General features: G+C 40.3%; 2 protein-coding genes, 1 long non-coding RNA gene and 1 pseudogene across 4 annotated transcripts; 1 reads left to right on the top strand and 3 right to left on the bottom strand.

The window, feature by feature from the left end:
• Positions 1–854: 854 nt before the first annotated feature.
• Positions 855–7222, bottom strand: LOC144514138 (uncharacterized). Its single transcript, XM_078245337.1, has 5 exons — positions 6832–7222; positions 5264–5617; positions 3954–3994; positions 2145–2213; positions 855–1990 (listed from the first exon to the last, which is right to left on the bottom strand). Exons 1-4 carry the CDS (start codon positions 6902–6904, stop codon positions 2166–2168), a joined length of 516 nt encoding a protein of 171 aa, XP_078101463.1. The 5' UTR covers positions 6905–7222; the 3' UTR covers positions 855–1990; positions 2145–2165.
• Positions 7223–8791: 1569 nt separating this feature from the next.
• Positions 8792–13999, bottom strand: LOC144514141 (uncharacterized; annotated as a pseudogene). The gene is made up of 6 exons (XR_013501263.1): positions 13944–13999; positions 12441–12758; positions 12274–12315; positions 11336–11443; positions 11001–11024; positions 8792–10107 (listed from the first exon to the last, which is right to left on the bottom strand). The product of XR_013501263.1 is annotated as an uncharacterized LOC144514141 (transcript).
• Positions 14000–16786: 2787 nt separating this feature from the next.
• Positions 16787–22115, top strand: LOC144514137 (sialoadhesin-like). The gene is made up of 5 exons (XM_078245336.1): positions 16787–16890; positions 18101–18361; positions 18758–19018; positions 19868–20020; positions 21166–22115. Exons 1-5 carry the CDS (start codon positions 16812–16814, stop codon positions 21195–21197), a joined length of 786 nt encoding a protein of 261 aa, XP_078101462.1. The 5' UTR covers positions 16787–16811; the 3' UTR covers positions 21198–22115.
• Positions 22116–22118: 3 nt separating this feature from the next.
• On the bottom strand, positions 22119–26980 carry LOC144514139 (uncharacterized). The gene is made up of 4 exons (XR_013501262.1): positions 26700–26980; positions 25418–25537; positions 24906–25058; positions 22119–24207 (listed from the first exon to the last, which is right to left on the bottom strand). It is a non-coding gene; the product is annotated as an uncharacterized LOC144514139 (long non-coding RNA).
• Positions 26981–27389: the final 409 nt, after the last annotated feature.

The following is a 27389-nucleotide window of genomic DNA, read 5'->3' as shown; positions in this document are numbered from 1 at the left end:
TTCCGAATATGACAATATAATAAATAAATAAATGGCCTTTTTCCGAATATAGCATTTTCCGATTAAGACATGTTGGATATTACAGTAATATTTGGGTTTTAGAGGAATTCTTTGGACATGTATACAGCGCATTTGGAATATGTGACTCAATCGGGGCTTTTTACCGCAGGTTTATGGTCAGCGCTGTGCGTTGATATGGTTTCTGTACACGAACTCTAAGCCAACTTTAGATTAGATTCAACTTTATTGTCATTGCACAAGTTAGGACAACCAGTACAATGAAATGCAGTTTCGCTGTACGTTTGCAAGGCTGCAGACCCGATAAGAAGGAGAAACAGCTACTTTTAAACATTATCAAAGACCTGGACATCAACAGGTTTTGGGATATGCGCACACATCGCTACGCCGACCTTTTCTAGAAGCTGGTTGAAGGGATGAAAGAGGGACGCTGTGTTCGCACGGTCCAACAAGTCCTCCACCGCTGGTAAACTTGTATTTTGCATGCTACATGTAAACAGGAATATTAGTGGAATGTTCCCTTTCATTAGCCATGTAAACAGTCAGAATATTGTCTTTTCCAATATCGGTCTTTCGTACCCTGCATAGCTGTTCACACATTCATGACAAACTGATCACAGCTACATTAGAAATCAAGTGAATCTCTTCCTGAAAACAACTAATCTAAAACTAAAAGTATCTTTTTAGGTGATTTGACTTTTAGGGAACAGACTGCAAATGTCTTCTCTGTGTATCTGACACGTTTAAAGTGTTTAAAAAAAAAAAAAGATCTTATCATTTAATGAGGAAGGAAATGTTAATCTCAATTAAAAATGTAAGAAAAATGTCACGTAGGCTACATGATAAAACGTATTTTTATTAACAAACAATCAAAGTTCCAGTATCTCATCCTGTGTCAAGATCATCATAAAAGTATGAGCAATTAAAAAATACAACCTTAAGTAGTGCTTTCCAGAACAGATGTAAAGTTCTACACAGGGCAGTAAAACCAATGATGCAATAAAGTGAAGCAAAAGCACTATAGGCAGCAGCACAGTAAGGACAACTATTGAAAAACTAGTATAGACTTTAAGACGAATGAGATGTAATCCGGTCAAGAGAACTCAAAACAACCACGTTCATCCCTGAGATGGTTTATAAAATCATGATCTGATGTATCAAAAGCTCAAGTATCAAATAGCACGTATGAAAAATCCCCTGCGTCTGCATTTTGATCGAGAATATCACAAAATCAATCGCATATCAAATATTTCAGAGCTCAGGAGAACTGGCACATGGTTTTTATATCACCGTAAACATTCTGTACTTCAATTACTTCATAGAAACATGGCTGTCGGTTCTGCTTTCACCATTAAGTGCATCATTTGGTCGTACCGCAGCGCTTCCATAACAGATTAACCCGTGGATTAAAACCATATTCTTAACAAGATAAAATACAAAAAGACATACATTTCATGATTACACTGTAAACTATAACCTCTAACAGACCTTCCCAACACTGAGTCAGCAGAGTAATCCCTAATCTAAGTCCTTTATTTCTTTGTCCTTGCAACGTAGTTTGTAGGGGTGGGAAGCACCAAAGGCCTTCATGATGCAGTATTATCGATATATTGCAATTCATTACCTTTTTATTTCAGCTTCAAATTACTTAGCATCTGTGTATCAATACAATATTGCCATGAAAAAGATTGCAATATAATGCAGTATCTTATCATTTTATCAACCCATAGTAGTTTGTGCAATCTCAGTACTGTAGTTTCAGGTGCATTTTATCTCCCAGAGCAGCTGTAATTAAACAAAATAACAGTACGGCAATACCACCATCATGAGGTCCAACAGAGGAGCTGCTGCTGTCAGGTACAGCTTTTTCTTATTTGGTAGCTGAAGAGTTATGTTGAAGTGTTTCTATATGTTGTCCGGGCTTAGGTTGATAGGAATATTAGTATGTTCGTCCTCTCCTGGCTCCTCGTACCTATGTGACACAAAACCAGTTTTTTTTTTTTTTTACTCCCATCACTTCCACTGAAAGCACATTAAAGGATCTTTTAATGTCCGATGTGAAAAAAAAGGAATGATTATGGCAAGATAAAGCTGATGAATGAAGAGAGGAGAAATGTGTGACTTACTGATCGTTCCATATTTCTCTACTAAAGCAGCAATACAAGCATAGCCAATACCAATGTCACTGTCACGTCCTGGAGGATAGATGGTAAATGTCAACATTAGTTCTTTACTGTGGAATTCCAAAACACAAATACTGAACCAACTCATTCAACTGATGAGATAGGTGGGTTGTTACTTACTTCAGAGTTTAAAAAAAAAGGTACAAGAAAGAGACAATAAAATCAATCTGAGTAAATATTCCAACCTGTAATAACTGAGTTCTGAACACTTGATATGTTAATTTGTTAGCAAACAGTTGCTTATTTCCACATCCAGCCGTTATTAGTCTGGTTCGACGACGGTTCTCTTACGGGATAGTTGCATATATGCAAACAACCCACAGCGTTTTTTTACCCCTTTCAAGGAGTGTATGCTCCCGTTGCCAGACCTTTCTCCGGCGCACTGTGGAGATAGGTCTGGCAATGCAAGACTACTCCTTAAGTAACCGGGGTATTATATATATATATATATATATATATATATATATATATATATATATATATATGTATATATATATATATATAGAGAGAGAGAGAGAGAGAGAAAACAATTATGTGAGCTAATCAAATCAGACTTTCCTGGGTGAAAAAAAAAACACATGTTGATTTTCTGTTGCAGCATCACTGAACACTGTGTTTCACACAAGTCCTCCAAATAGTACGACCATGTCGGTCCTTAATTCCTACCATCTAATACGACCCACTGGAGCGTTTCATGAATTACTTGTTTGGTCTCTAAAATGTCCGAAAATTGTGAAAAATGTGGATTCCCAAAGCCAGTGAGCAATGCTTGTCACACAGTCACCCGCGCTGCACTGGGAAACTCGGACCATGCCATGGTCAACCTGATCCCCTCACATAGGCAGAAACTAAAACTTTCTAGACCTGTTGTGAGGACATCTAAGAAGTGGAACAGTGAAGCTGTGGCTGGTCTTCAGGCGTGTTTGGACTGCGCAGATTGGGATGTTTTCAGGACTAACAACATCTTGGACAAGTACACGTAGGCTGTGATGTCATACATTGGTTTCTGTGAAGACAGCTGCATACCAACACGCACCACTAGAAGGTTCACTAACGACAAGCCCTGGTTTACAGCTAAACTCAGACAGCTGAAGAAGTTCAACCTGTCAAAGACTGTGATGGTGCATTTCTACACAGCCATCATTGAGTCCATCATCACCTGCTCCATCTCCATCTGGTACGCTGTTGCCTCTGCTAAGGTCAAAGGCAGACTGCAGCATATCATCTGCTCTGCGGAGACGGTGATCGGCTGCAATCTGCCGTCTCGCCAGGACCTGTACGCCTCCAGGACGCTGAGGTGGGCAGGAACTGTTTGATCCCCTCCAGTCTGGCAGGAGGCTGCGGTCTATCAGGGCCAAAACCTCACGCCACCAAAACAGTTTTTTCCCCTCAGCAGTAAGCCTCACCAACAAGGCTCCGGACCCCCACTGACTCTTATTTATTTATGTATGCACCTTTCACCAAGGCAAATTCCACATAAGTTTACTTATTGTGGTACTCTGATGTCCTCAAATGTGTTAGGTCCACAACTCAAATATATTCAGTTTACTGAAATATTCACATTTAACAAGCTGACATCAGAGTTTTCTTTTTTTCGTGAATGAAATTATGAAATTATAATCATTGGCTTTGCAGCTCTCTATTTAATTATGCTTTAATATATAAGTGAACAAGGAGAAAATAAAGATAATGTAAGTGACAATTACAAAAATGAATGCACTTAGTTTTCTGCCATTTCTATATTTAACTTACGGTTGGGTGGTAGGCTTTGCTCTGCTTTTTTGGAACGTCCACTGCAAAAAAGACAAAAATGATTACGTAATTAAGGAAAGATGGGACACATGCCTTCTTATATTTAGAGAATGTGTGACATGCACCTACAACACCAAAACAAATTCCTTGTGTAAGGATATTGTATATTGTAAAAAACGTACTTGGCAAAAATACGTACTTGGCAATAAAGCTTTTTCTGATTCTGAAGAGTCTACAGCTACATGCTACATGCTAACAGCTCTGTGAGGCTGCACTGAGTCTTTACGAAATGTAGATGGATCTTCAGGGCTCAACAACAAAGGGTTGCCTGACGGCCCGGGGCAACTAAAACGCCAACGGGCAAGTTAATATAACAACCCACTTGCCTTTTCAAGGGTCACCGTTTCATAAATGATTATTTTACATGGTTATTTTTTTCGACGCTTGTGACAGATGTTTATATTTCCCGTTTTACTTTTGAAATTTTTTCGTACTTTTTTTGATAAAAACTATACGTATAGGGGCCAGTAGTGACGGTCAAATGAAGCTTCACGAACCACTGTCTTTATTTTCTGAGCTCACTAGATGGCGCTCTCTGTTCAAAGAAAAAGGTTAAAGGGATGGCGATTCAGTGTGTTTTCAACCCTTTGTTGAACAGAGAGCGCCATCTAGTGAGCCCGGAAAATAAAGACAGTGGTTCGTGAAGCTTCATTTGACCATCACTAGGGGCCAGTAAAAATAGACCTTGGGCAAGTAGAATTTTTTTTTTTTTATCACTTGCCCGACCAGACAAGTGAAAAAAAAAACCTTAACGTTGAGTCCTGATCTTGGTAGAAGTGTGTTGCGTGTTTACCGGCTTACTGACAACTGATGAGACTTACTCTTTTGGTATTGACGAGGCACTAAATGGCCTTTTGGACAATTTAGAAATCTGGTTTTAAACCTGCAAACTTCTACTTGTACGTGCTTTACATGGTTGTACTTTCTTTTGCATCCTTATTATCCTAATTTACTCATCATATCATTTCTCCGATTCAGAAAGGTTTAGTGTCTTCCTATCTTCCTTATGACGGTGTCGCTTCTTTTCTGTCGTTATGTTGTTGTTTTTTTTGTCTTCGTAATGATGTCAGATCATTAAGGCCCTCAATGATCTGTCGAGTATAATAAAGGTTATATGAATGGAAAAAATATGCTGATTTTACAGTAACTTACTGGCATTCTGATGCCAGTAAGTTACTGTAAATGTGTCCCCATTATCACCTACAGTAATGTCTGTATCTACGTCAACAAGCAATAAAAGTTTACGTTACACTGTTTGATCTTCAGTTCAGTAGAGGAGGAGAGTTGGTACTGTTTAGTTTGAACAATGCATCTGTATGTTCCCGCGTCACTTTCTCCAAATTGGGAGATTTTCCACGCTAGTTTCCCTTTGCTTAGTTCCCAGCTGCTGTCAGGAGATACTCTGCCATGGAATCGTTTTGCCTGATCTTCTACAGAAAAACCTCCACTTTTGTAAACCAGGACATGGTCGGAATTCTGTTTGCATTCAAAAACAAAGCCTTTCGACTTTGTCACATCGGATGGAGGCTCGAAGTAGAAGTCCAAAGTGACGTCGTCTCCGACCGCTGCATCCAGGCTCTCCGAGCAAATTAATTTAACATTTTCTGTAACGAGAAACAACGTGAAACCTTCAGAATAGAAAACTGAGGTGGGTGGACTTTGGGCTTTTTTCACTTTGTAAACCTATGGCTTGCACAAAAAAAGATATATAACACAATAAAGGAAAGAGGAAAAAGCCAAAAAACATAATATGCCCACTTTAATTAATGTGGTTCAATGTCACTATGAGAGTCGACAAAAAGTCACACTGTCTCCTTTTTTCAGTAGTGAAATATTATAACAAAAAAAAAACTAAAACGGAAATGATTCATGCTCATTTTTATTTATTTTGCATTAGTTTTTTTAACCTGGCCTCATAGTTCCAGTTTTATTTTTTTTATTTTGGGGCATTTTGGCCTTTAATCGATAAGACAGCTGTAGACAGGAAAGGGCTACGGCAGAGAGAGGGGCAAGACATGGAGCAAAGGGCCGCAGTTCGGAATCGAACCCTGTGCCGCTGGTAAGGACTAAGCCTTGGTACATGCATGGGGCACACGTTCTACCAGGTGAGCTACTAGGGCGCCCCTAAGGTTTTAGTTTTTATTTAGTTTGAGTTTATTAAAAATGTTTTTGTCTTGGTTGACTAGAACAACTCTGCTACACACCCAGCAACATCAGCTTTATTCGGGGAACATCTGATGATCTTTAACACCTGACTGCTTCAAGATTCAACCGTTTCTTGCAGCAATGAAGGGAGGAGTTACATTGACACTATAAGGGGGGAAAACAGCATTTTTTTTAACTTACCGTGTTAAAAATGCATTCCCATTATTTGTATGCATATGTGCATGTACATTTCCACAGTAGTCTCGCTGCGGCCTCTGTGAGATGACTTAACAACCAACCCAGATACAGATCTCTTTGTTCACTCCAAATGAGATAAAAACACTAATTCAGAGCTTAAATTACAAAAAAAAAAAAAAAAAATGAAATATTAGGCTACAGAAAGAATCAAAGAGTAGACTAAAGTGTTGTATCAGTCTGATGAGTCTGTATTTCCTCCATGATTGGCCTACAATCACTTCAGCCGGGCTACTTCATGATAGGTTTATACTTGCGTATTCACCACAAACTGTGCTTTCCTGTCTTATCTTCGTAGGCCTACTTGTGTATAGGTATCTCCTCTTATCTACATCATGGATCATGGACGCAAATTAACCACGATCCTAAAATCCCAAAAAAGAAGCTATAGCCCAAGTTAGTAATGATGTAACGTTACCTGTGGTGGCTGCCATGATGATCAGAACAATAATGAAAATAAATCCGAACCACTGGATAGTTCTCCAATTCATCGCTGTGTCAAAGAGTCGTTCATATGTATTTTAAGATATCGCAATAGTGTTTGCAATATGTCGTCTGAGCTAACAAAGATAGCTGCGTCATTCTAAAGGTTTTACTTTCGTTCTGACCAGGAAAAAAAAAAAAAAAACCAGGAGGGTTAAAAGTTCATTTTAATCGTCTGATTTAGAGCCGTTCAGTCATAATCCCAGAGATGGTAGCATCGCACCATTGGCTCCTCAGCCAAGCGCATACACCAAATGTGACAGCTATAGTGTGCGGGTGCGCGGGTGCGGGCGTGCCAAAAACAAAAAGAAGCTTTAAAACACTAAGGGTAAAAGAAACACGATAACTTTACTAACCAGGAGGTTGTTTAACAACTCCCGCACAGTCCCTCCGTCTCTTTATAAATGATGTCTCTCTCTTTCTCCTTGAAATGATGCTGCCTTCGCCGGGGCGCCAGGAAGTGCGCTGGGCTCAGTGCCCAGAATCTGCCTTTTGGGGAAGAGGGGGTGTTGAGCATCGACTACTTCATTTCCTGTACACTTTGATGCACCAATTTACGGTGGAAATACCTTTATTTTAGCCTATGCGAAGAAGAAAAACACAGATGACAATTCAAAATATATCAGAAATATAATGGGAAGTATGTTGTTGCGCGTCATTGGGCATTTTTAAGTGGGTATATGGAAATCCTGTGGCTTTCTTAGTGGGTATACTGCGCAAACCGCTGGCTGGGATGTAAAGAGAATCTTCTTGTTGTTGACAAAATGCATTAGCCTAATATTCAAATAAAATAAAAAGATTTTACAAAATATTCCCCCCAGTAAGTCCATATGCTTTTATCCTAAAAGTTAGTTTTGCCATCTCCAATGCATTCCCTATCAGGTATTAGACATCGAGAGGCCAGATCTCACTCATTTACACACCCAGGCGGGCCTGAATGACCTGCAGCTCTATCTAATCATTATTTTTGGCTCGTTCGTTCCACGTTAGTATGAAACTGTTGGTTAGTGTACAGCATGTGGCAGCAAAGTAACACCGTCAGAAAACTGCCAGCATCTGCTAATTCTTGAGAATGCGTACCTCAGATAATTAGTGTTCAGTGTTTAGGCTTTAGTGTTTAGTAGTGCTCAAATGATTAGTATTTTCCCCTCCAGTCAGTCAACTCTACAGTGTGTAAGAAGCGGACAGGGGATGCAGAGCTACAGGGAGACACTGAGAAATATATTTTATATCTATGAGATGTTCTATTGGACAGATGAGATTTAATCTGGTTAAGAGGACCTGAGAACAACAACTTGGATCCCTTAGGTGGTTTATTAAATCATGGTCAACACACACGAATACTAAAAAAAAGTGCTCATAATCGATGCCCTCCCTCTATTTTAGTCAAGAATATATATTAAAAAAAAACCATTCACATATAAAACATTTCACATTGTTAAAAGTTCTGGATGAAAAGTTTGCACTTTCAATTATTTTATGAAAAACATGCCCAACAGTTCTGCTTTTTCATGTTCCGTCAGGTTTGATATCGTACAAAAGATTATGCACAACAATTTGTATGTTATCCTAAGAAATGATGTCGACCGCCAGCCGGTCACATGACAGTTGAGTTCATCTGACTTCAGAGTTCATTTTAGCCGACAAAAGGTGACTTTGGGCCGGGTACAGAGCACCGTGAGTGGACGGTCGTTTAAGAGGACATTACAATTAAGTTCAGCCGACAAAAAGTGACTGTCCTGCGGCGACGATAGTTAAGGCACCAAAACGACTAGTTAAGATTAGAAAAAAAAGATTGTGGTTTGGGTTAAAACACCGGTCCCTTTAAGTAGTGTGGTAAATTAAGTTGAAGCGCTGCGTTGCCGATGTGTGGAGAAGGAACTTCGTTGACACTGTTCTTGATTATAAAAAGGTTTATTACATCAAAGATTCCAGCATCAATTTACAAGCTTCTGCAGGAGCTCGGAGAGACGACCAACCCAATCTTCAAATATTGTCGCTCTGAGGTTCTGCTGGTCAAACCTGAATACATGTACCCTAAGCTGTGTGTAACATGAGATGTTGTGATGGGGGTAGGTGAATCCAGGTCCTGGGGGGCAATAAATCAGTAACCCCATTTGCCCTCACAGAGCCATTTCCTCTAACCATATACCTCAGCCAAATGGAACCATGTTTATTATATTGACTCAGACTTTAAGTCAATCAGATACTAGTGTTATAACAAATACTTAAGTCAATCAGATACTTCAGTAGTACTTGTGTAGTAGTAGTGTTGTGTGTGGACATTGGACTGGAAGCTGTGGAATTAATTACTGTTGTATCGGTGTCATGTAATTCCGTGTGGGACGGGCCACTTAGTAGCATGACACGTAACTAAAAAATATCAAAAAAAATCAAATCATCAGTACTCCTGGGACATGAACACCCATTCAAGTCTTGTGTTTTCTCCTTTACTTCTTCCTGAACACGAACCCCAATCCCCGGCTCGAAAGCCCTGCGTTTTAGGACCTGAGTGCTCATACAACAGCAGTCGTTGTGGTGCGGACAGTTATAAATACATGGAATACATAACAATTGCAGCGCTTTAGTTTCCGTAGCTATTTGTATGAATGGTTCATGAGAGCATCCTGCCCTGTGACAGTGAGCTGATTTAAATCAAGTTTCTCATCACAGTCTCTAGGCGGGCTACTGTATGACTACAGTGCCATCATGAGGTCAGCTGCTATCGCTTGCATCCAGCATAGAGTGAATACAAAACTCTTAAAGGCCCTGAACACCCATGCGGGTGTTTTCAGATAATGTGGCTGATTGGGCTTCTGTAAGTGATGTTTTTAGATCTCGTCTGCTCGTTTTTAATCTTTCACAGTCAGTCTTTTTGTAGGTGTTTTTAAATGCATTTATAAAATAAAGGATTAACCTTACGACGATGGAGGACCTCATTGTTTGCACCAGCAAGCGTTGGAATGGTTTCAAATTCCCTCCAGTGGCATTTTTTGTGGTCAGATTGCCACTACACTCTGACATAGACCTAACTGTATTGTACTGTGTTTGATTGTATTATTTCAATAGAATATACTTGTTTTTTTGTTTTTTATTGGAGGTAGTTATACTCAAGTACTAGTTTCACTGGTGCTTTGCATGTTGTCAGAAGTGTTGCTTTTGTTGTTTCTTCGCCTTTTGCGTCCTCTTCGGTATCGTATTCCAGTCGTACCTATACGACACAAAACAGATTATTAGTCAGTGCCTTCCAAAATGACTCGTGAGCATTTTCGTTCCGACCACTCTGGTAAACATATGGTTAAGTTTAGATGAGTAAAAACAACTTAGTTAAAGCTCTGTGGCATGATTGTATGGCAGCCTTTAACACAATCTCCTGCATCACATATTAAAAAGAAGAATCATCTTTTTAAAAAAGAGACACTAAAAAGGCTACGTTCAGACTTCAGGCAAAAGTGGCCCAAATCAGATTTTTTTTTTTTATTGAGGTCAAGTTAACAGGTCAGTGACCAGGTCAGACTTCTTCAGAAGTAGTGTGAACACTCAAATCTAGCCCAGATCAGATTTAGACCACTTCCATATGTGGTCCTGAATCAGACTCAGGTCTGATTTATTTCAATGCGGCCGCAGTGTGAACAACCAAGGCGGATTTGATGCGACTTTTACGTCAATCTACATCGACATTTGTCACAGTTATGCGCCGGCGTGAGTTAACCCTAGACACATACTTCTTATATACTGTCTATGGACACAGACGGTAACATTTAAAAACTTGACTAGGCCTACAAAATGGAGAACAGTGAGAGGAGGCAGAGCAACGTGATTTTTTTTTCACAGATTATGTGATTCCCGTAGTGCTGTCAGGATATAGTGACAGTTTGAGCAAATGTATTTGTTTTGTGGAAGTCATAACTGTAGCTTTAATTATCACAGTTACTTCAGTTTCTTCAAGGTAACTTGTGAATTGTGTAAAAGTATGTAATCTCACTCTTTTCTTTTAAAATGTGTTAAAAATAAACATTTTTGAGGAACTGTATGAATTAGGAAGGAATGGCACAGGAGTTGTATCTGCATGTTCATTATAGCGTACAGGACTTTTTTTCTTACCATTATCTGTTTTTGGCTCTGGCTCTGTGGAAGAAGTGAAAAAAACACAGCATGCTTTAATGTTTGCTTACGATAAAAGAAATGAACAAAAACTGATCTTCAATAAGAAGGTGTGCATTCATAACAAAAACTATTCATTTTAATACGGGTCTGTTTTCGACCCACTTATCAAGTGTTAAAAGGATAGGGTCACAATGTTTGTCTGAAAAACAATAGTGAAGGAAAACCTGTTACACTGTACATATGGCCTCTGAACTGCTGTTTTGAGACAGGCTTCAAAATTGTGAACCTGTTCTTTTAAACGGGGAAACTGAAGAGAGAAATTTGAGACTTACTGTTGTTTCCACATGGCTTCCATTTGACACAGACAATGACAGCAGCAATCACAAATACACCAACAAATATAGCTCCTATATATATGCCAATAACTGGTACCGGGTTTTCTGAAAGAATAGAGGAAAGATGTCAAGATTTGTTTTTTCACTTTGGATCCAACATAATATCCATCCATCCATTTTTTCACACCGACTTCGCCTGCTGAGGGTCACAACTCAGTGCACAGCGGTATTACCGCTTTACAATATTCTCCTAAAATATCAGAACAATCAGCTCTCTGAGAATTGCAGGTCCCTAAGTTCCCTGCTGATGCTGTGAAAAGGAATAATGTTCCTTAATGGATCCGAAATCAGCACTTCAATATAGGTCGACTATTCGCGTCTTTGCATTGACTTTGTATGGAATTGCGCCGCGTAATTCCCAGGAATTTACATCCTGGTACAAAACACACAGGCACAGTCCGGGACCCCCTAGTGGGTCCTCAGATTCTCTGCAGGGGGGGGCCCTCCAAATTCTTGTTAATTGTTTTAAGTTCTTTCAAAAATTAAAATGTCCTAACATGAATCCAACATATTATTAGCAAATATAAATCCCTCACAGATGATAGGCTTACTGGCCTATAGGTAAGGTAGTCACTAAGGTAGCTATCCACAGATACAGTTCATCCTAAGGATTCACTGTGCCACATTATGTTTAACATTAAAAGATAATTTATAAAATCATGCCAACAATTATTATTTTAATAGCTTAGTATTTTGTGTGTAAAGGCTTTAGGCTGCCCTACACGTTATTATAGGCCCAGTTTAATATGCAACTTCATTTTATACAGTATATGTAGTAGGGGGTACCTGTTCCGTCTGTCTTTCAGTTAAGGGGTCCTTGGTTTAAAAAAAAGTTGAAGACCCCTGTTATAGGGTACAGTAAACTCAGCCCTTACCGTCACTTATGTTTGGATCTGGCTTTGGCTCTGACTCTGTGTCTGTGGAAAAAAACAAATTGTAATGTTGTGTAAATTGTGTTTAAGAGCTAACATGTTACAATTGTATAGCCTAATTTCTCTTATGTCATTTTTAATATGTATTAGGTTCGATGTAGCCTACTCACCAACAATGAGGGTAACGCTGTATTTTCTGACTTCATTTGAGCCGGATAAATTTTTAAAACGAACATGGCAGGTGTAATTTCCTGAATCCAGATTAGTTACGTTGGTCAGTTTTAGTGAAATGTTTCCTTGACCATTTCATCCCGGAGAGAGATGTCCTATTTCTGAAGTTCTTGTCCTGTGTATCTAGATTGTCAGCCTTATTTCGATATAAGTGAACGTGTTTCCCATCCTGTTTCCACTCCACCATCAGAGTGTTCTCATTGAATGGGGGCTTCAGGTGGCACGGCAGAATGGCGTCATGTCCGCTACGTCTTTCACTGATTGATGGAAGTCAATCCCAACAGACAGTCCTATCTTATTTTGAAAAGTCTTTAATTTGTACACAGTACCCACGTTTCCATCTAAATGTACTGCAAATGTTATCCATGAAATCAGGAAAAAGAAAATTGAATTATTATCCATTAATGTTATGCAGGGACTTTGAAGCATCAAAATCAAGGAACTGAATACCGCATTTGAAAATGACACCCATGAACTAAAATGAAAAATGTGCTCATTTCTGGTCCTTGAGGACGAAATTGACCTTGAGCGCATAAGCCATAGCATAGGCCGACTGCACTCCCTGTTACTGTTTTTTCCCACTGGCCCCCCACCCAAGCATTGCTGCTCATCCCAAAGACTTTACTTTGGATGACATAATGCACAAGAAAAAAAATCACTTTTCTAGACTCTGGGGAGTTGAATTGCTGTAATATTTTAACAGTTTATGAAGTGGTTGTATTGTTGTGGTTTTCATTTCTGCTTTTATTTTGGAGCACTTGATACTCTTGTCTCTGATGGGGGGTATTGTGAAATACCACATCTGTGTGCTCATGACCTTGTAAATACCTGCTCCCCAAGAACGCAAGTCTGTTATTTACAGTCTATTTTTTGTCTGCTTATTTAAAGAAATTAGTTTTTTATCAGGTTAATATCCTAGTGAATGTCCCTTATATTTATTCCAATATAAGAAATTAAAATTAAAAAGTGAATGAAATAAATGTCTAAGAAATAAAAGTCCCCCCTTATTAAACCCTATTTAAATATTTACGTCTTGTTTATTTATTACAGCATGTATTTCATAGTCATAGGCTATTTAATATTATATTATGTTTATATATGTATTTATTTATTTATGCATTTATTTATTTAATATTGAACAAAATGGCATTCCGTAGAAAAACTGCTACTTTAATTAGTTATGTATGTAAGTCAAACCATTGTATCTATGCAATGAACGTTAAAAGGCAACATATAATCTTGATATCAGAAGAATTACTTCGCCTTACTACTTGAAAATCATTTTTTGATCACACTGTTGTGTCATTTTAACGTTAGTCAGTAATAAATGGTCCGAACCCGACCGGTCGAATGATATAGTGTCTGACTCCTGAATGAGGCACACAAACAGCTGATTACGTTTTTTTCTTCTTATTTTTAAAGAATGAATGAAATGTACCTACCGGGCAACGCTGTACACAGCGAGATACCACAGCCAAGCCTGACGCATTAAGTCCATCGTGGTCGCTAGATACAGAGACCGAGATGATTTCACTCTTTATGAAAGATTAAAAATATAAAATAAAGATCTAGTCCTATTTATCAGTGGATTATCAGACGCTACTTCGCTCGACGGCGATCTTGCAAATAACTTATTAACTATACTTTCACTTTTGTTATTAAGGAAGGAGGGAATTTCAGACGCAAGCAGATCACGTTCAGGACTCTCATTCATGTAGTTGTATTGTTATTATGTTGTAGTATCTGATGCTATTTGATACAGACTATACTGACTCCAAATTAAAACTGTGATGACTGGTTTGGTCCATTGATCCATTTCCTATGCGATAATTTTTCCTTTTGTTTTATATATTCTACACAGAACCATTCAAACAATAATATATGTTCCTGGGGAGATGGATCCGTGCCTGATCACTTTTTGGTATGACACCTGTTCACGGGGCTGATACATTAATTCTTTTTACGTTCGTGAACATTGTGAGATTTGTGAGATAGGGCATTTGTACCTAAGACGATTGGGGCCACGTTAATTTTTTTAGTTCTGACTTAAATCTCAGTATCGATCAAACAATTGTTCTGTCTTCCTTGATGCATGTGAGTGCCTCCCTTTATAACTGTTGGCCCTCTCTATTTCAGCCCTACCCTCGCGTTCACGCTCCCGTTGATTACCCGGGCCGGGCTTCAATGACCAAGCAATGCTTATACAGTGGTTACCACTGATAACACCGCCCTGACCCGCGACGACGGGATGCCAGTGCAACGCTGACACTGGGTCCTCAGGGGGGTGTGAGCTAACCCCCCAATATGCCTGATTCAGACATCCTGCGTCAGCCGTCTGACGCTCGGCAAAAACGCGCAGGTCCATTCCATTCTTTTTGAATGGGGGTAGTGCGATTAAGGCTGCAGTAGTCCACATCCACGACCTTCCACTTCCGGGGATTGCTCCGTTGCCACTGGAAATTCCGCCGGATAGTCCTTCTTTCGTTTTTTTGGTCTGAATGCCCTGTTACCCCCATTACTTTAGGTCTGTCAGCACTGTAGCCGTTGTTAGCTCCATTAGCCGTCATAATTTTGGCTCAGCCACATCCACGTTTGCATGTTACGTCAAAGGTGAGACGTAAGAGGTGCAGGCAATCCAGGCCCAGACTCTTGATTGTTGTACAGCACCTTTAATTAACACCTCCGCGCAGGACTGGTGCGTGCATTTCTGCCGCTCTAAAGCCCCCTGACACACCAACCCGGACGGCTGACCGTCGGCAGAAAAGGCGGTCGGACTGATCAGTCGGCTCCCGAGTTCCAAAAGTGCCTCAGAACACACCGAAGAGACACCGACTTGGCGTTCATTCTATGCGTGCGTGAGGCGTAATACAAAAAAATGACAACCAGAAATGACGAACACGTCACGTGGGTCTGGCTTCTCCAGCTGACCGATAATGGCGGCTTGTTCGAAATGCGATCTCGTATTTTACAATTTGGTTCACCGAAGCGTGTTTCTGAAAACCTTTTAAGCGAGAAATAGTCTTCATTTCTGATCGACAAAGGTCAGTTTAAAAGATTTTCATCAGATTTTTTTTCATCCCGCTCGCCATTTCCAGGTTAGCGCTCCACCAATCGGATTGGTCATTGAGTCCGACTGCTCGCCCACCGACTCCAGCAAGTCAGGTCGGCCAAAATGAAGGCCGACGGCTCCTCCGACAGACGACGGCACGAACACACGGAACAGACTCGAGTCACCGACCTCGCCAGACTGTCCGACGGCCGATCATCGGGTTGGTGTGTCAGGGCCTTAAGCGTAAACACAATGTGCTGCCCTCTATTTGCAATGTAGGCTAATATACACCGACAATAACACGGTGACCTATAAAAGCAAAAAACAGCAACAACACACATCACACAAATAGAAAAGTGCAAGCCACAAAGTGTCAACAATTATTAAAGTAGGCCAACGTGTATATGCGTATATGTGAATACCACAACGGCACCAACAGGTTTGCAGCATAATAAGTCCAAAAGGTTCTAGACCCCTTTACAGCAGAGTCATGACAGCACAGCTATTTTCGAAATAATTACATTTCTTACATATCTTTATACAAACAAAACCTTGTGCGTAAAACACACACACACACACACACACACACACACACACACATAGGCATACATACAGGTGTGCAGCAAGGTAACATCAGCAGGTTCAGAACTTAAAAACTAAAGGAAAAAAAGCTTATCTGACGCTGATTGGTGATTTTGATTGACAGACACACATTCCTCACCAATGCCTGCCTTGCCAAAGTGCCGCTTTAGGCCGTTGCCTAGTCTGCCTATACGCACATGCCGGCGCTGCCTCTGCTCAAAGAAAACTGAACATAATGCATCTTAAAAGTACACTTTGTTGCATCGGACTGCATTAGATTGTACAGGCGTACCTAATAAAGTGGACACTGAGTGTATTTCCATTTTCTTGTCGCAGTTTGTCTGCACTGTTGTTTTGGTAATTTCACTTCAGCAAAAGATCTGAATACTTCCTCTGACACCAATTACCACAAGAATCAAGTGACACAGTCACTTTCCAAGTAATTCTGTATTCATTTCGGTTGGACGGCTACAAAACCCACCAACAAAATGTCCCTGCTGGTGATCAATAAAGGTGTGTTTGATCTTAATTTAATTGAGTACATGCTGACACCTGGGTCTTTAAGCTTAGAGCTCAGGCACGTTTGCAAACTGTGTGAATTTCAAAGTTTCAGGTGATTGTTTTGTTTGATGTGCTGTTTCTCAGCCATGGCCAACATCATTTCCTGTACTTGGTAAGGATGTGGTCGATTGCTCTAAAAAAGGAAGACTCACAACACGAACAAAGGATGGAGATCGCATCACTCTGCCTCATGCTCTGTAAGTCATTACACTTTTTCAAAAGAAATTGTTTCTCCGCTCATCTCCCAACTGACTTTCATTAACTTATCCTCTTCCTAAAATCCGAGCCTGCTCATAAATAAACCCAGAACTATGTATGTGTTGTTGTAGTTAATGAAACAGAGCCCCAAAGCGGTTCCTGCTCACCCACGTATTGTTAGCAGAACTCAAAGGTGTGCACAACCTTCAAGTATCTGAAGATGCTAAATGTGTGCTGCTAAAAAGCTCGGCACTCATTTCAGAGATAGTGAGGGAAGCTGTCATTGTGTTATCTGAAGTAAGTCTTTCAACAAATGATTCTTTTTCTGAGATGCAGAGGGCAGAACAACATTAAAACAAGCCGGCAGACAGAGTAACATTATTATAACAATCCCTGCAGCGCATTCTCATGAACGGGTTCGTATTGATATTTTACGAAAAATGTATGCAACAATTTGTATAATACGAAATGAAGGCGACCGCCGGCTGGTCAGTTTAGCGGCTGTTACAGTTGAGTTTAGCCGACTAAAAGGTGACAACAGTTAAAATGAGACACCCAAACGTCTAGTTAAGATTAGAAAAAAGATTGTGGTTTGGTTTGAAACACCGGTCCCCTTAAGTAGTCCCGACACAAACACCTGTTTCCTGGGTGAAGATCTTGTGTTTTCTCCTTTACTTCTTCCGGGACATAAACTCTACTCCTCCGTTTGAACGCCCTGTGTTTTAGGAGCCAAACATCCCACAAACACTGACCAATCAGAGCAGACTGGAGGCGCCTGGGTAGCTCACCTGGTAGAGCGTGCGCCCCCATGTACTGAGGCTCAGTCCGACCTGCGGCCCTTTGCTGCATGTCATTCCCCCTCTCTCTCCCCTTCCCTGTCCTAAGCTGTCCTGTCAATAAAGGCCTAAAAAAATGGCCAAAGAAATCTGACCCTACTTGGCTTTTTCCGGGTTGGGGTCTTAAAAAGACAGGCGCTAAAACGGTGCGTTTCAGACAGAGGATGAACACGGGAATATTCAGACAGACAGTATGAGAAAAATAAAGTGTTATTTGAACATTAAAGCATGTAAACATGTTCTAATAGAAACCCAAAATACAAGTATAAACCTGAAAAGGAGCACGATATGGGACCTTTAATACTTTTGATCAGCCATATACACAAAAAATTGTTTAAACCGTTCATAATCATTTCTTGTGTCACCCCACCAGCCGCCTCATTGATCATCACTCCCGACAGATCTCAGTTCTTCAAGTATGAAGAAATTTCTCTGACGTGCGTTGCCAACTCCAGCGGCTGGACGGTGAAAAGAAACACCTCCGCTAGGACTTCTCAGGCATGTACGGTTGGCTGGGGGCTCCCAGGAGAGTCGTCCTGCACCGTTGAGTCTGCCTTCCCATCCGACACCAGAGTGTACTGGTGTGAGTCTCTGCAGGGAGAGTGCAGCAACACCATCGGCATCAACGTGACAGGTCATATACCAAATATGCATGGTTTTTTATTAAATTAACCCTCCCGTCAAACATGCATCTTGTTGTCCTCCAGGGTCAAAATTGATAATTAACACTTTTGTGATAATTTTTTCCGAAGTTTTCGGCATTTTTTGCGGACGTTTGTTTATTTTTTTACGCAGTTTTTCAAAATCTGTTACTTTTTTCAAAGTTTTCAAAACTTTTTTCAACGTTTTTGTAATTTTTTCCAATTTTTGTTGATGTTTTTACCATTTATGCATTTTTTCGACACTGTCGTTTGTTGAAAACGAGTCAAATTTGACCCGAGGAAAACAGGAGGGTTAAAAACGCTTTGCAAACTCTACAAGTCATGAACAAAATGCAGCAGGTATAGAAAAGTATTCTTCTGCATTTCAGACGGTGTTGTGATCCTGGAGAGTCCTGCAGTTCCTGTGACGGAGGGAGACAAAGTGACGCTCCGCTGCTCCTACAGAGAGAAAGACAAACAGGAATCAACATCCGACTTCTCCGCTGCGTTCTTCAAAAACGACGTGTTCATCGGCTCCGAGCCTGCAGGAGAGATGATCCTCCCAGCGGTGTCCAAAACTGACGAAGGCTTCTACAAGTGTGAACACCCAACGGAGGGAGAGTCCCCGCAGAGCTGGCTGGCTGTGAGAGGTGAGAAAGCTCCAATCATCTCGGTGGAAGATTAAAACCCCAAAAACCAGGGCTGTAGCCACCAATAATCAGCGCTGGAAGAAGTCTTCAGATCCTTTACTTCAGTAAAAGTACTAATACCCCACTTAAAAAATACTCTGTTACAAGTAAAAGTGCTGCATTGAAAATGTTACAAGTGGGTAAGTATCATCAGGAAAATGTAGTTAAAGTATTATAAGTAAATAAAAATCCTCCCATTGTAGAAAGTGTAAAGGATCCAAACAGTTGTGTGTTTAATGGTCTAATCATGTCAGCTGGACTTGTTATATTGTTGGCTAGTTTCAATTATAATAAAACATCAGATTTTATAAACTACATGTGTTTTGCGTGCAGGAATCTTAATGTGTAAAGTAACTAGTAACTAAAGCTGTAACAGACGAATGTAGTGGAGTAAAAAGTACAATATTTGTCTCTGAAATGTAGCGGAGTAGAAGTAGAAAGTGGCTCAGAGTACCTCAAATTTGTTCTTAAGTGCAGTACTTGAGTAAATGTACTTAGTAACATTCCACCACTGCCAATGACGCCACTGATATCATGTCTACAGTGTTTCTTTATGGAAAACTCGCGGTGGCACGAATGAGGCGAATTCGCACCGCGTAACGCGACTTTGCGTCTTTGCATTGACTTTGTATGGAATCGCGCCGCCGATACAGAATATTTAAACAGTAAAGAGGCGATTTCATCTGATGAAAAATAGCTCAATAAAATGTTTTCAAAATTAGCCTATTTTCATTTCCTGACAAGCTACGGTTATGGACAAACAAGGTTTTCGCCCGACAGTGACGATATATGTGATATATTTCCTCCCAGCTCAGCCTGCAAGTGCTTCTCCTCCTCCTCCTCCTCCTCCTCCTCCTCGTCTTCCTCTGATGATGCCTCTGCTGCTCTGCTCCATCCTGCTCTACCTCTTCTACACAGCCATCCTCATACTGGGTGTCTTCAAGTACCGGAAGTGGGCTCGAGGTAAGAACTTCTCTGAAAAGTATACTATGCTGATGACTTAGTCCTGTCTCTGTGTATTGCAGGACGTCAACTTATGGCGTTTTTCCATTACATGGTACCCGCTCCACTCGCCTTGACTCTACTCTAATGGTTTTCCATTATGAAAAAAGTCCCTGGTACCTGCCAACAGGTACTTTTTTTAGTATCACCTCCGTCGAGGTTCCAAGCGAGCTGAGGCGATACCAAAAGGTGACGTGAAAACCTGCAGACTACTGATTGGTCGGAGAGAATCTTCACTAATCACTGCGTCATCATTGCTAGCAACAGACGGGGGTGTCCTGAACAAACCCGCCGTTTTTAAATAGGCACCGCGGTCGAGTTGAGTCGAGCCGAGCAGAGCTGGTACTAGCAGTCGGTAAGCAAATAATTTCAAAATAAAAGTCTGCCTAATAATTTGTTACTGTATGTATCTGTACTTTATTTATATTTCTGGAAACTTTTACTTTTACTCCACCACATATCCTAAATAGAATGTATATTGTGCTCCACTACATATCCCCTAAGCATCGTTACAAGTTACTTGCAAGAAATGTTTTCATACGTTGGAGTGAAAGATTCTTTCTCACAACAAAATGAAAAATCTGTCTCTGTTTTTCTCTTTATAGATTTCAGATTTTGAATTTTATGTTTAAGAAGGTGTGCAAAACCTGAATATTTTGCTTTACTAAAAGGAAGCCACAATTAACTTCATAATCAAAGTGGTTTTTTTTATTTTTACTTCTAATAGTTAACATTTAACATCATACTCACACTTTTACTTAAGTAATATTCTAAAAGAAGACTTTAACTTCTACAAAAAGTAACTTTCTGGTAAGATACTTGTACTTTTACTCAAGTATTGCTTTTTTAAGTACTTCATACAAGTCTGATATCAAATGTAACTCTAAAAAGAGTGTCGTCATGATTGCAAAAACCGAGGAGGATCAGAGGCAAGGTTTTCTAACCCTTCTAGCCGACCAAGCACTAAATGTGGTAAACAAAGTGAGATATTTGGGTCACGTCATCAGAAATGATTTATGATGATGATGATGATGATGATGTGCAGCACCAGTGGTGCAAACTGTACCGTATGGACAAACTTTTCCCTGCTCTGGTTTCTCCTGCAGCTCAAGTTTCTGATCGTCACACGCTGGAATAACGAGTTCTATTTCCTGCTCGGTAACAGACGAAAAAGAAGATGAAGTGCAAGTCCAATATCACTGGAAATACTACTATAGGCTTTATTTCTTATTATCCATCCTATGTTTATCATTGAGTATTATCTCATTTTTTTATAAGCTAATAATGTGACGCTTCCATGAAAACAAACGTTTCATATCAAACTGTTGATAAGCATGACGTTCTGAATGTTACTGGTTTGTTTAAATTGTCTTTCAATAAAGAGTGTTCATGGCTGATGTTTTAACGGACAGGAAGGGCAGAGAAGCTGGCGTCCAATCAAACCAGAGTTGGAAAAAACTGGGTTGGATTTATCCCAACTTGGGTTGATGGTAAAAACCCAACATAACCCGTCAAATATGGACCCGTTATGTTGGAACAACATAAGGTTGACCCAGTATGTTTGTCATGAATGTGGGTTTTCTGTTGTAGTAGTTTCCTGTTTTATTTTGCAATCTCTCTGTTCTCCCATGTTATGTCTTGTTTTACTTCCTGTCTTCTCCTTTCCCACCTGTGTGATTACCTGTCCCCGCCCCTGTGTGTTTCACCTGTGTCTCATTGTCTCCCCTGTCTTGTGTATTTGAGTTCAGTCTTTCCTTTACTCCTGGGGAAGCTCGTCTGTTTTCCGTGTGTGCAGTCTTCCCCGTTTCCTGTGTTCCTGACTTTCTGATTCCCGTGGATTTTTGACTACTGCCTGTTTTTCGGATGTCCCTTTGCCTGTCGTGTAAACCAGGGAATTGCTTTTAGGAACGCACTTTATTAAGCTACAACATAAAACCAACAAATACAGACGTTAATAATTGGCAAGGCAACTTCTCATCTCAATACATTTTTATAAGCATTGACAGCTCAACATACACAGCTTTGAATCTTCATGTAATTTAACTGCAGACATGCTCTGTTTCCTACACAGCAATTCAGAGACTCATTCAAATATGTATAGTCAAATAGAAGTACCTTAAAGCATGGTTTAGATTTTTGGAGGATTTATGAATATATTTACCTAATAACTTTTTTTTTGTAGTTCCTCTTTGTAGTCAAAACCAGTGACGACACTCTTACAGTCTTCTTCAACATGGATCTTGGTTTTGCAGAGTATAAATTCTTCCAAGTTTGGCCAAAGCCTTGTGGAATAATAGCAGCAATAAAATAATAGATGTACCGATGTTTCAGTGTCATTATTGCAAAAAGCTACATTTGGCATCAATCTCTCTTGATAAGTGAAAGTTGGATGGATACAGTGGCACTCATAAATTTATGAACCCATGCTAAAGTTAAAAAAAGAGGAATAAAAAAATCATCTTTTGGAAATTGATCTTAATGCCTTAATTAAAAAATTTTCGACCAACCTTTAAGGACACCAATTTTCTTTGTGAATGAATAATGTATCGTAAATAAATAAATGTTCTTCCTTAAAATACAGGGGGCATAAGTAAGTACACCCCTATGTTAAATTCCCATAGAGGCAGGCAGACTTTTATTTTGAAAGGCCAGTTATTTCATGGATCCAGGATACTATACATCCTGATAAAGTTCCCTTGGCACCCACATCATCACATACCCTTCACCATACCTAGAGATTGGCATGGTTTGATTTCAGTTAGCCTAAAAGCTGGTTTGATTTGCATTGAGAGATGATTTTATGGAAAGTACCCCATGCCAATCTCTAGGTATGGTGAAGGGTATGTGATGATGGGGGGGTATGGTGAAGGGTATGTGATGATGGGGGGGTATGGTGAAGGGTATGTGATGATGGTAGGGTATGGTGAAGGGTGTGTGATGATGTGGGGGTATGGTGAAGGGTATGTGATGATGGGGGGGTATGGTGAAGCGTATGTGATGATGTGGGGGTATGGTGAAGGGTATGTGATGATGGGGGGGTATGGTGAAGGGTATGTGATGATGTGGGGGACCAAGGGAACTGTATCAGGATGCATAGTATCCTGGATCCATGAAATAACTGGCCTTTCAAAATAAAAGTCTGCCTGCCTCTATGGGAATTTAAGGTGGATTTGTGGGTGGGTTCATGGCTATTTTAACATGCGTGTGTGCGCCAAACTCACTTAATGCTCACTCGTACGGGGCTGAGGTACCCATGAATGGTGTACAATTCAGTTTAATTGAATTTGTAGGGTGAAGTCACGTTATTTGGGACACTTTTTGGTAGATTTAATAAAAAAGAAATATATTTCTGGTGTTATACCCTTTCTGTTTTAGCCACTTTCTCTTTGACTCTTAAAAAGGCAAAAAGATAAATGATCGGAAGTAAAACAGCGAGGTAGAGCAGAGTGCAGGCACTCTGTGTACGTCATTATTGCTTCTTGTCTAGTTGCTCCTTGAAAGGTCTTAAAAAAACATTTCAACTTGGAGTGTAGCACTCTGTGGCAATTTCGAGCACCAAGGGTAGCGTTTCCTGAGTTTCTCCACCGTGCTCCCCAATATTAAAACAAAGGCACAGCCAGCGCAGAGTGTTTTTACGGCAGATCAGGTGTAGTTAGCTTAACTCACCAATTACAGTATATTGGCAAATTTCTTGTATGTGAACACTAACGCTGACCTAAAATTCCTAGAGGTGTTGCTGCTGTTTATACGGTCCAACCGTAGTGAGAACTTAGATGATTGGCTACGAGTGTTTTGTGACAGTTTTTATGATGTCTAATGATGCCTATGTGTTTTTAGCTTTTTGTCTTTAGGTTGTTGTGTTGCAATTGTTAGAGCTTGTATTGCAAGACAAATTTCTGTGTCTACGGACAATAAAATGCTACCTATTTAGTTTTAGCAGGGCAGTGCAAAAATATTGACCTGAGCTTGTTTTACTGGAATGTAAAAAAAAAAAAAACTTTCGGCAGGTAAAGAGCACCTACAGACTGGCCAAAGACATAACGACTAAAGACGTCCCTGCTTCAGAGGGTTTTTTCCAGGAGGGTTCTGGTCCCCGATCCCGCTCAGCGGAATCCCTTCCTCTCCCTCGTTTTGGTCGTTTGGTTCTTCTGCGAGAAGAGAAGGTGAGAGAAGTTTACAAGGCAAATAATGAAACCCAAAAATAAAAATGCATTGTCAATCACACATTAGTCTTCTTTAAGGTTAAAATAACTGTTCTAGTTCTGGGGTCAGAGACCAGTTTGCAGTAAATACATTTTTTTTTTTATTGTTTTTTTCGTCTTGAATTTGGAGAGATTTCAGTCCCTTGGCTACCTCATTTAACCAAGGGACACAATCTTCTGTCTCATTTTGTATATTTTACTGACATGTGAAGTGAGAGCAATTAGTGAACAGTGTGAGCTAACAGCCCTTTGTGTTGACGAATCAACCGTGTTCATTGTTTTTGTGTAGATCCAAGTTCTCTCACTGTTAGACTTCGTAGAGACTCGCAAGAAATACTCTACACAGAGAGACGGAACTCACGTAATAGGAGCCAAAAAATACATAACAAGATTTGTGCTCAGTGTCAGTAATGTTGTAGTTTTTGATTTATGAAATTGGTATCGAAAAAAAGTATAGTTTAGGAAACGGTAGCAAAGTCATGGTATTGGTATCGGTACTGGTACCGGTGCTGAACATTTTTGAACGATACCCAGCCCTAGTCATGAATCTCTTTTTTTTTTGCTTCCAGCTCAGATGATGAGACTATCTGCCCCCGTGCCCTCCACACCCTCCAACAATACATCCTAATAATCATCTGGCTTACCTTGGACTACAGTTCTTCCCTCGACCGCCTGCACTGGCCCGTTGTGAGCCACCGGAGCATCTGGGTCGTTCTGCCTAACACCTTCAAAACGTCGAAGACAGGGAAGGCGTGAAAAAGATAAGAGGGAGGGACACCTTCCATCAAAACCTCCAGCTGAAAGAGGAAGAAGATGCAATAATGCACACTTTCCAGGTAGAAAAGGTCTAGACCACACTCTATAATTTACAGAGCGAACGATTGCATTTTAAGGTTAGGTAATAGTAGATAGTTACATCAAGGTTTGGTATGTGACGGGACACAAACTATCTATATCTCCATCCCCCCCCCAAAATTCCAAAGATGTTACCTAATGTCCAGCATCTCAGCACTGGTGCAGGATGTTTATAAGTTTACTGGCCACACCCGTCAGTGATGTAGGTTTGGGTCAGTCAAACAACTTCTCAACTTAGTTCTGAGTGTCTCTTTAATTGGTTAAGCATCAGTAATAAAAAGCTGAAAAATATATTACTTACAGGTCACCCCAGCGATGATGACGGCGATGATGATGATGACGGCTGTGGCTATGATGACGGCTGTGGCTATGTCGGCGATGGCCCCGCCAAACCAAGTGTTGGTAGAGCCAGTGTTATTATCTGAAAGAATGTAGGAGAGATATTAAAGGGGTGATAGAATGCAAAACCAATTTTACCTTGTCATAGTTGAATAACGACAGTTCGGTGGGTAAATAGGACATACATAGAAGCTCAAAATCCCATTGACACCCCTTTACTATGCAAATCTCACATCTTGAAACTGCGGCTGAAAACGGGCGAATCTGAACAAAGCTAAAAGTTGACGTCAGCATCCCACCTCCTAGTCTTTGTCACGCCCCAACATTTGCATAGGCTACACCACTGACCTGAGGTCAGCTTAGTCTTCTGAATCTAGCTAGGTCATGCAGATCTTCAGAGGTCCGCTATTGAATTACTAAATTCACTTCTGAGACTTTTTTATGCGAGAAATCAACTGTGTAGAGGTCAAATATGCAAAGTCACCGTTTCTGGGTTACTGGACTACAAAATGCCGAGGCCCTGATGGAGCTCCAGGGCCTGCAGCTAGCCACGATCTTTACCCATAGGATTGAAGGGACAGTAGCAGCTAACGAAATCCCTAATGTTCACAAAAATGTATTAAATTGAAATCGGAGACCATTGTTAGTTTTATAAGACCTTGGGGTATATGTTATATAAGTGGCGTGACGAAATTCAAACTGTAAATATACTCTAGTTATGCCGGCAGCTGAGCTCCGTGGAGCCCCGAACCCCGGTCGTCCAGTACCCGAGAAACGGTGACTTTCACTGGGTATGGAGGTTGCCGTTTTCTCGTCAGACTGCGTGGAGCTCCTAAAGTCCGACACTTACCAAATTTGCAATTAGCCATCAATTTTCGTAAAACGGCCCATATTTGAGCTTTATATAGTTGATTTCTCGCATAAAAAAAGTCTCAGAAGTGAATCTAATAACGAAATAGCCCAATGTATACCTTTGCAGTGTCTGAAATATGAGACCTGCTGTCTCGTCTCCAATGTGTTTCTATGTGGTTCGCGCAAACCAATCAGCGCTGTTCGTACTTGACTCGATGTCAGATCATTAAGGCCCTCAATGATCTGTCGAAAGGCGCTATAGGAATGGAAAATATGCTGATTTTACAGCAACTACTGGCAGTCTGATGCCAGAGTTACTGTAAATGTGTCCCCATTATCACCTACAGTAATGTCTGTATCTACGCTCAACAAGCAATAAAAGTTTACGTTACACTGTTTGATCTTCAGTTCAGTAGAGGAGGAGAGTTGGTACTGTTTAGTTTGAACAATGCATCTGTATGTTCCCGTCACTTTCTCCAAATTGAGGAGATTTTCCACGCTAGTTTCCCTTTGCTTAGTTCCCAGCTGCTGTCAGAGATACTCTGCCACGGAATCGTTTTGCCTGATCTTCACAGAAAAACCTCCACTTTGTAAACCAGGACATGGTCGGAATTCTGTTTGCATTCAAAAACAAAGCCTTTCGACTTTGTCACATCGGATGGAGGCTCGGAGTAGTCCAAAGTGACGTTTGTCTCCGACCGCTGCATCCAGGCTCTCCGAGCAAATTAATTTAACATTTTCTGTAACGAGAAACAACTGGAAACCTTCAGAATAGAAAACTGAGGTGGGTGACTTTGGGCTTTTTTCACTTTGTAAACCTATGGCTTGCACATAAAAGATATATAACACAATAAAAGAAAGAGGAAAAAGCCAAAAACATAGTATGCCCACTTTAATTAATGTGGTTCAATGTCACTATGAGAGTCGACAAAAGTCACACTGTCTCCTTTTTTCAGTAGTGAAATATTATAACAAAAAAAACTAAAACGGAAATGATTCATGCTCATTTTTATTTATTTTGCATTAGTTTTTTTTAACCTGGCCTCATAGTTTCAGTTTTTATTTTTGGGCATTTTGGCCTT

This window comes from Sander vitreus, unplaced genomic scaffold, assembly GCF_031162955.1.
Source record: "Sander vitreus isolate 19-12246 unplaced genomic scaffold, sanVit1 ctg464_0, whole genome shotgun sequence".
Classification (NCBI taxonomy): domain Eukaryota; kingdom Metazoa; phylum Chordata; class Actinopteri; order Perciformes; family Percidae; genus Sander; species Sander vitreus.
This window is presented reverse-complemented; position numbering and strand designations above follow the sequence as displayed.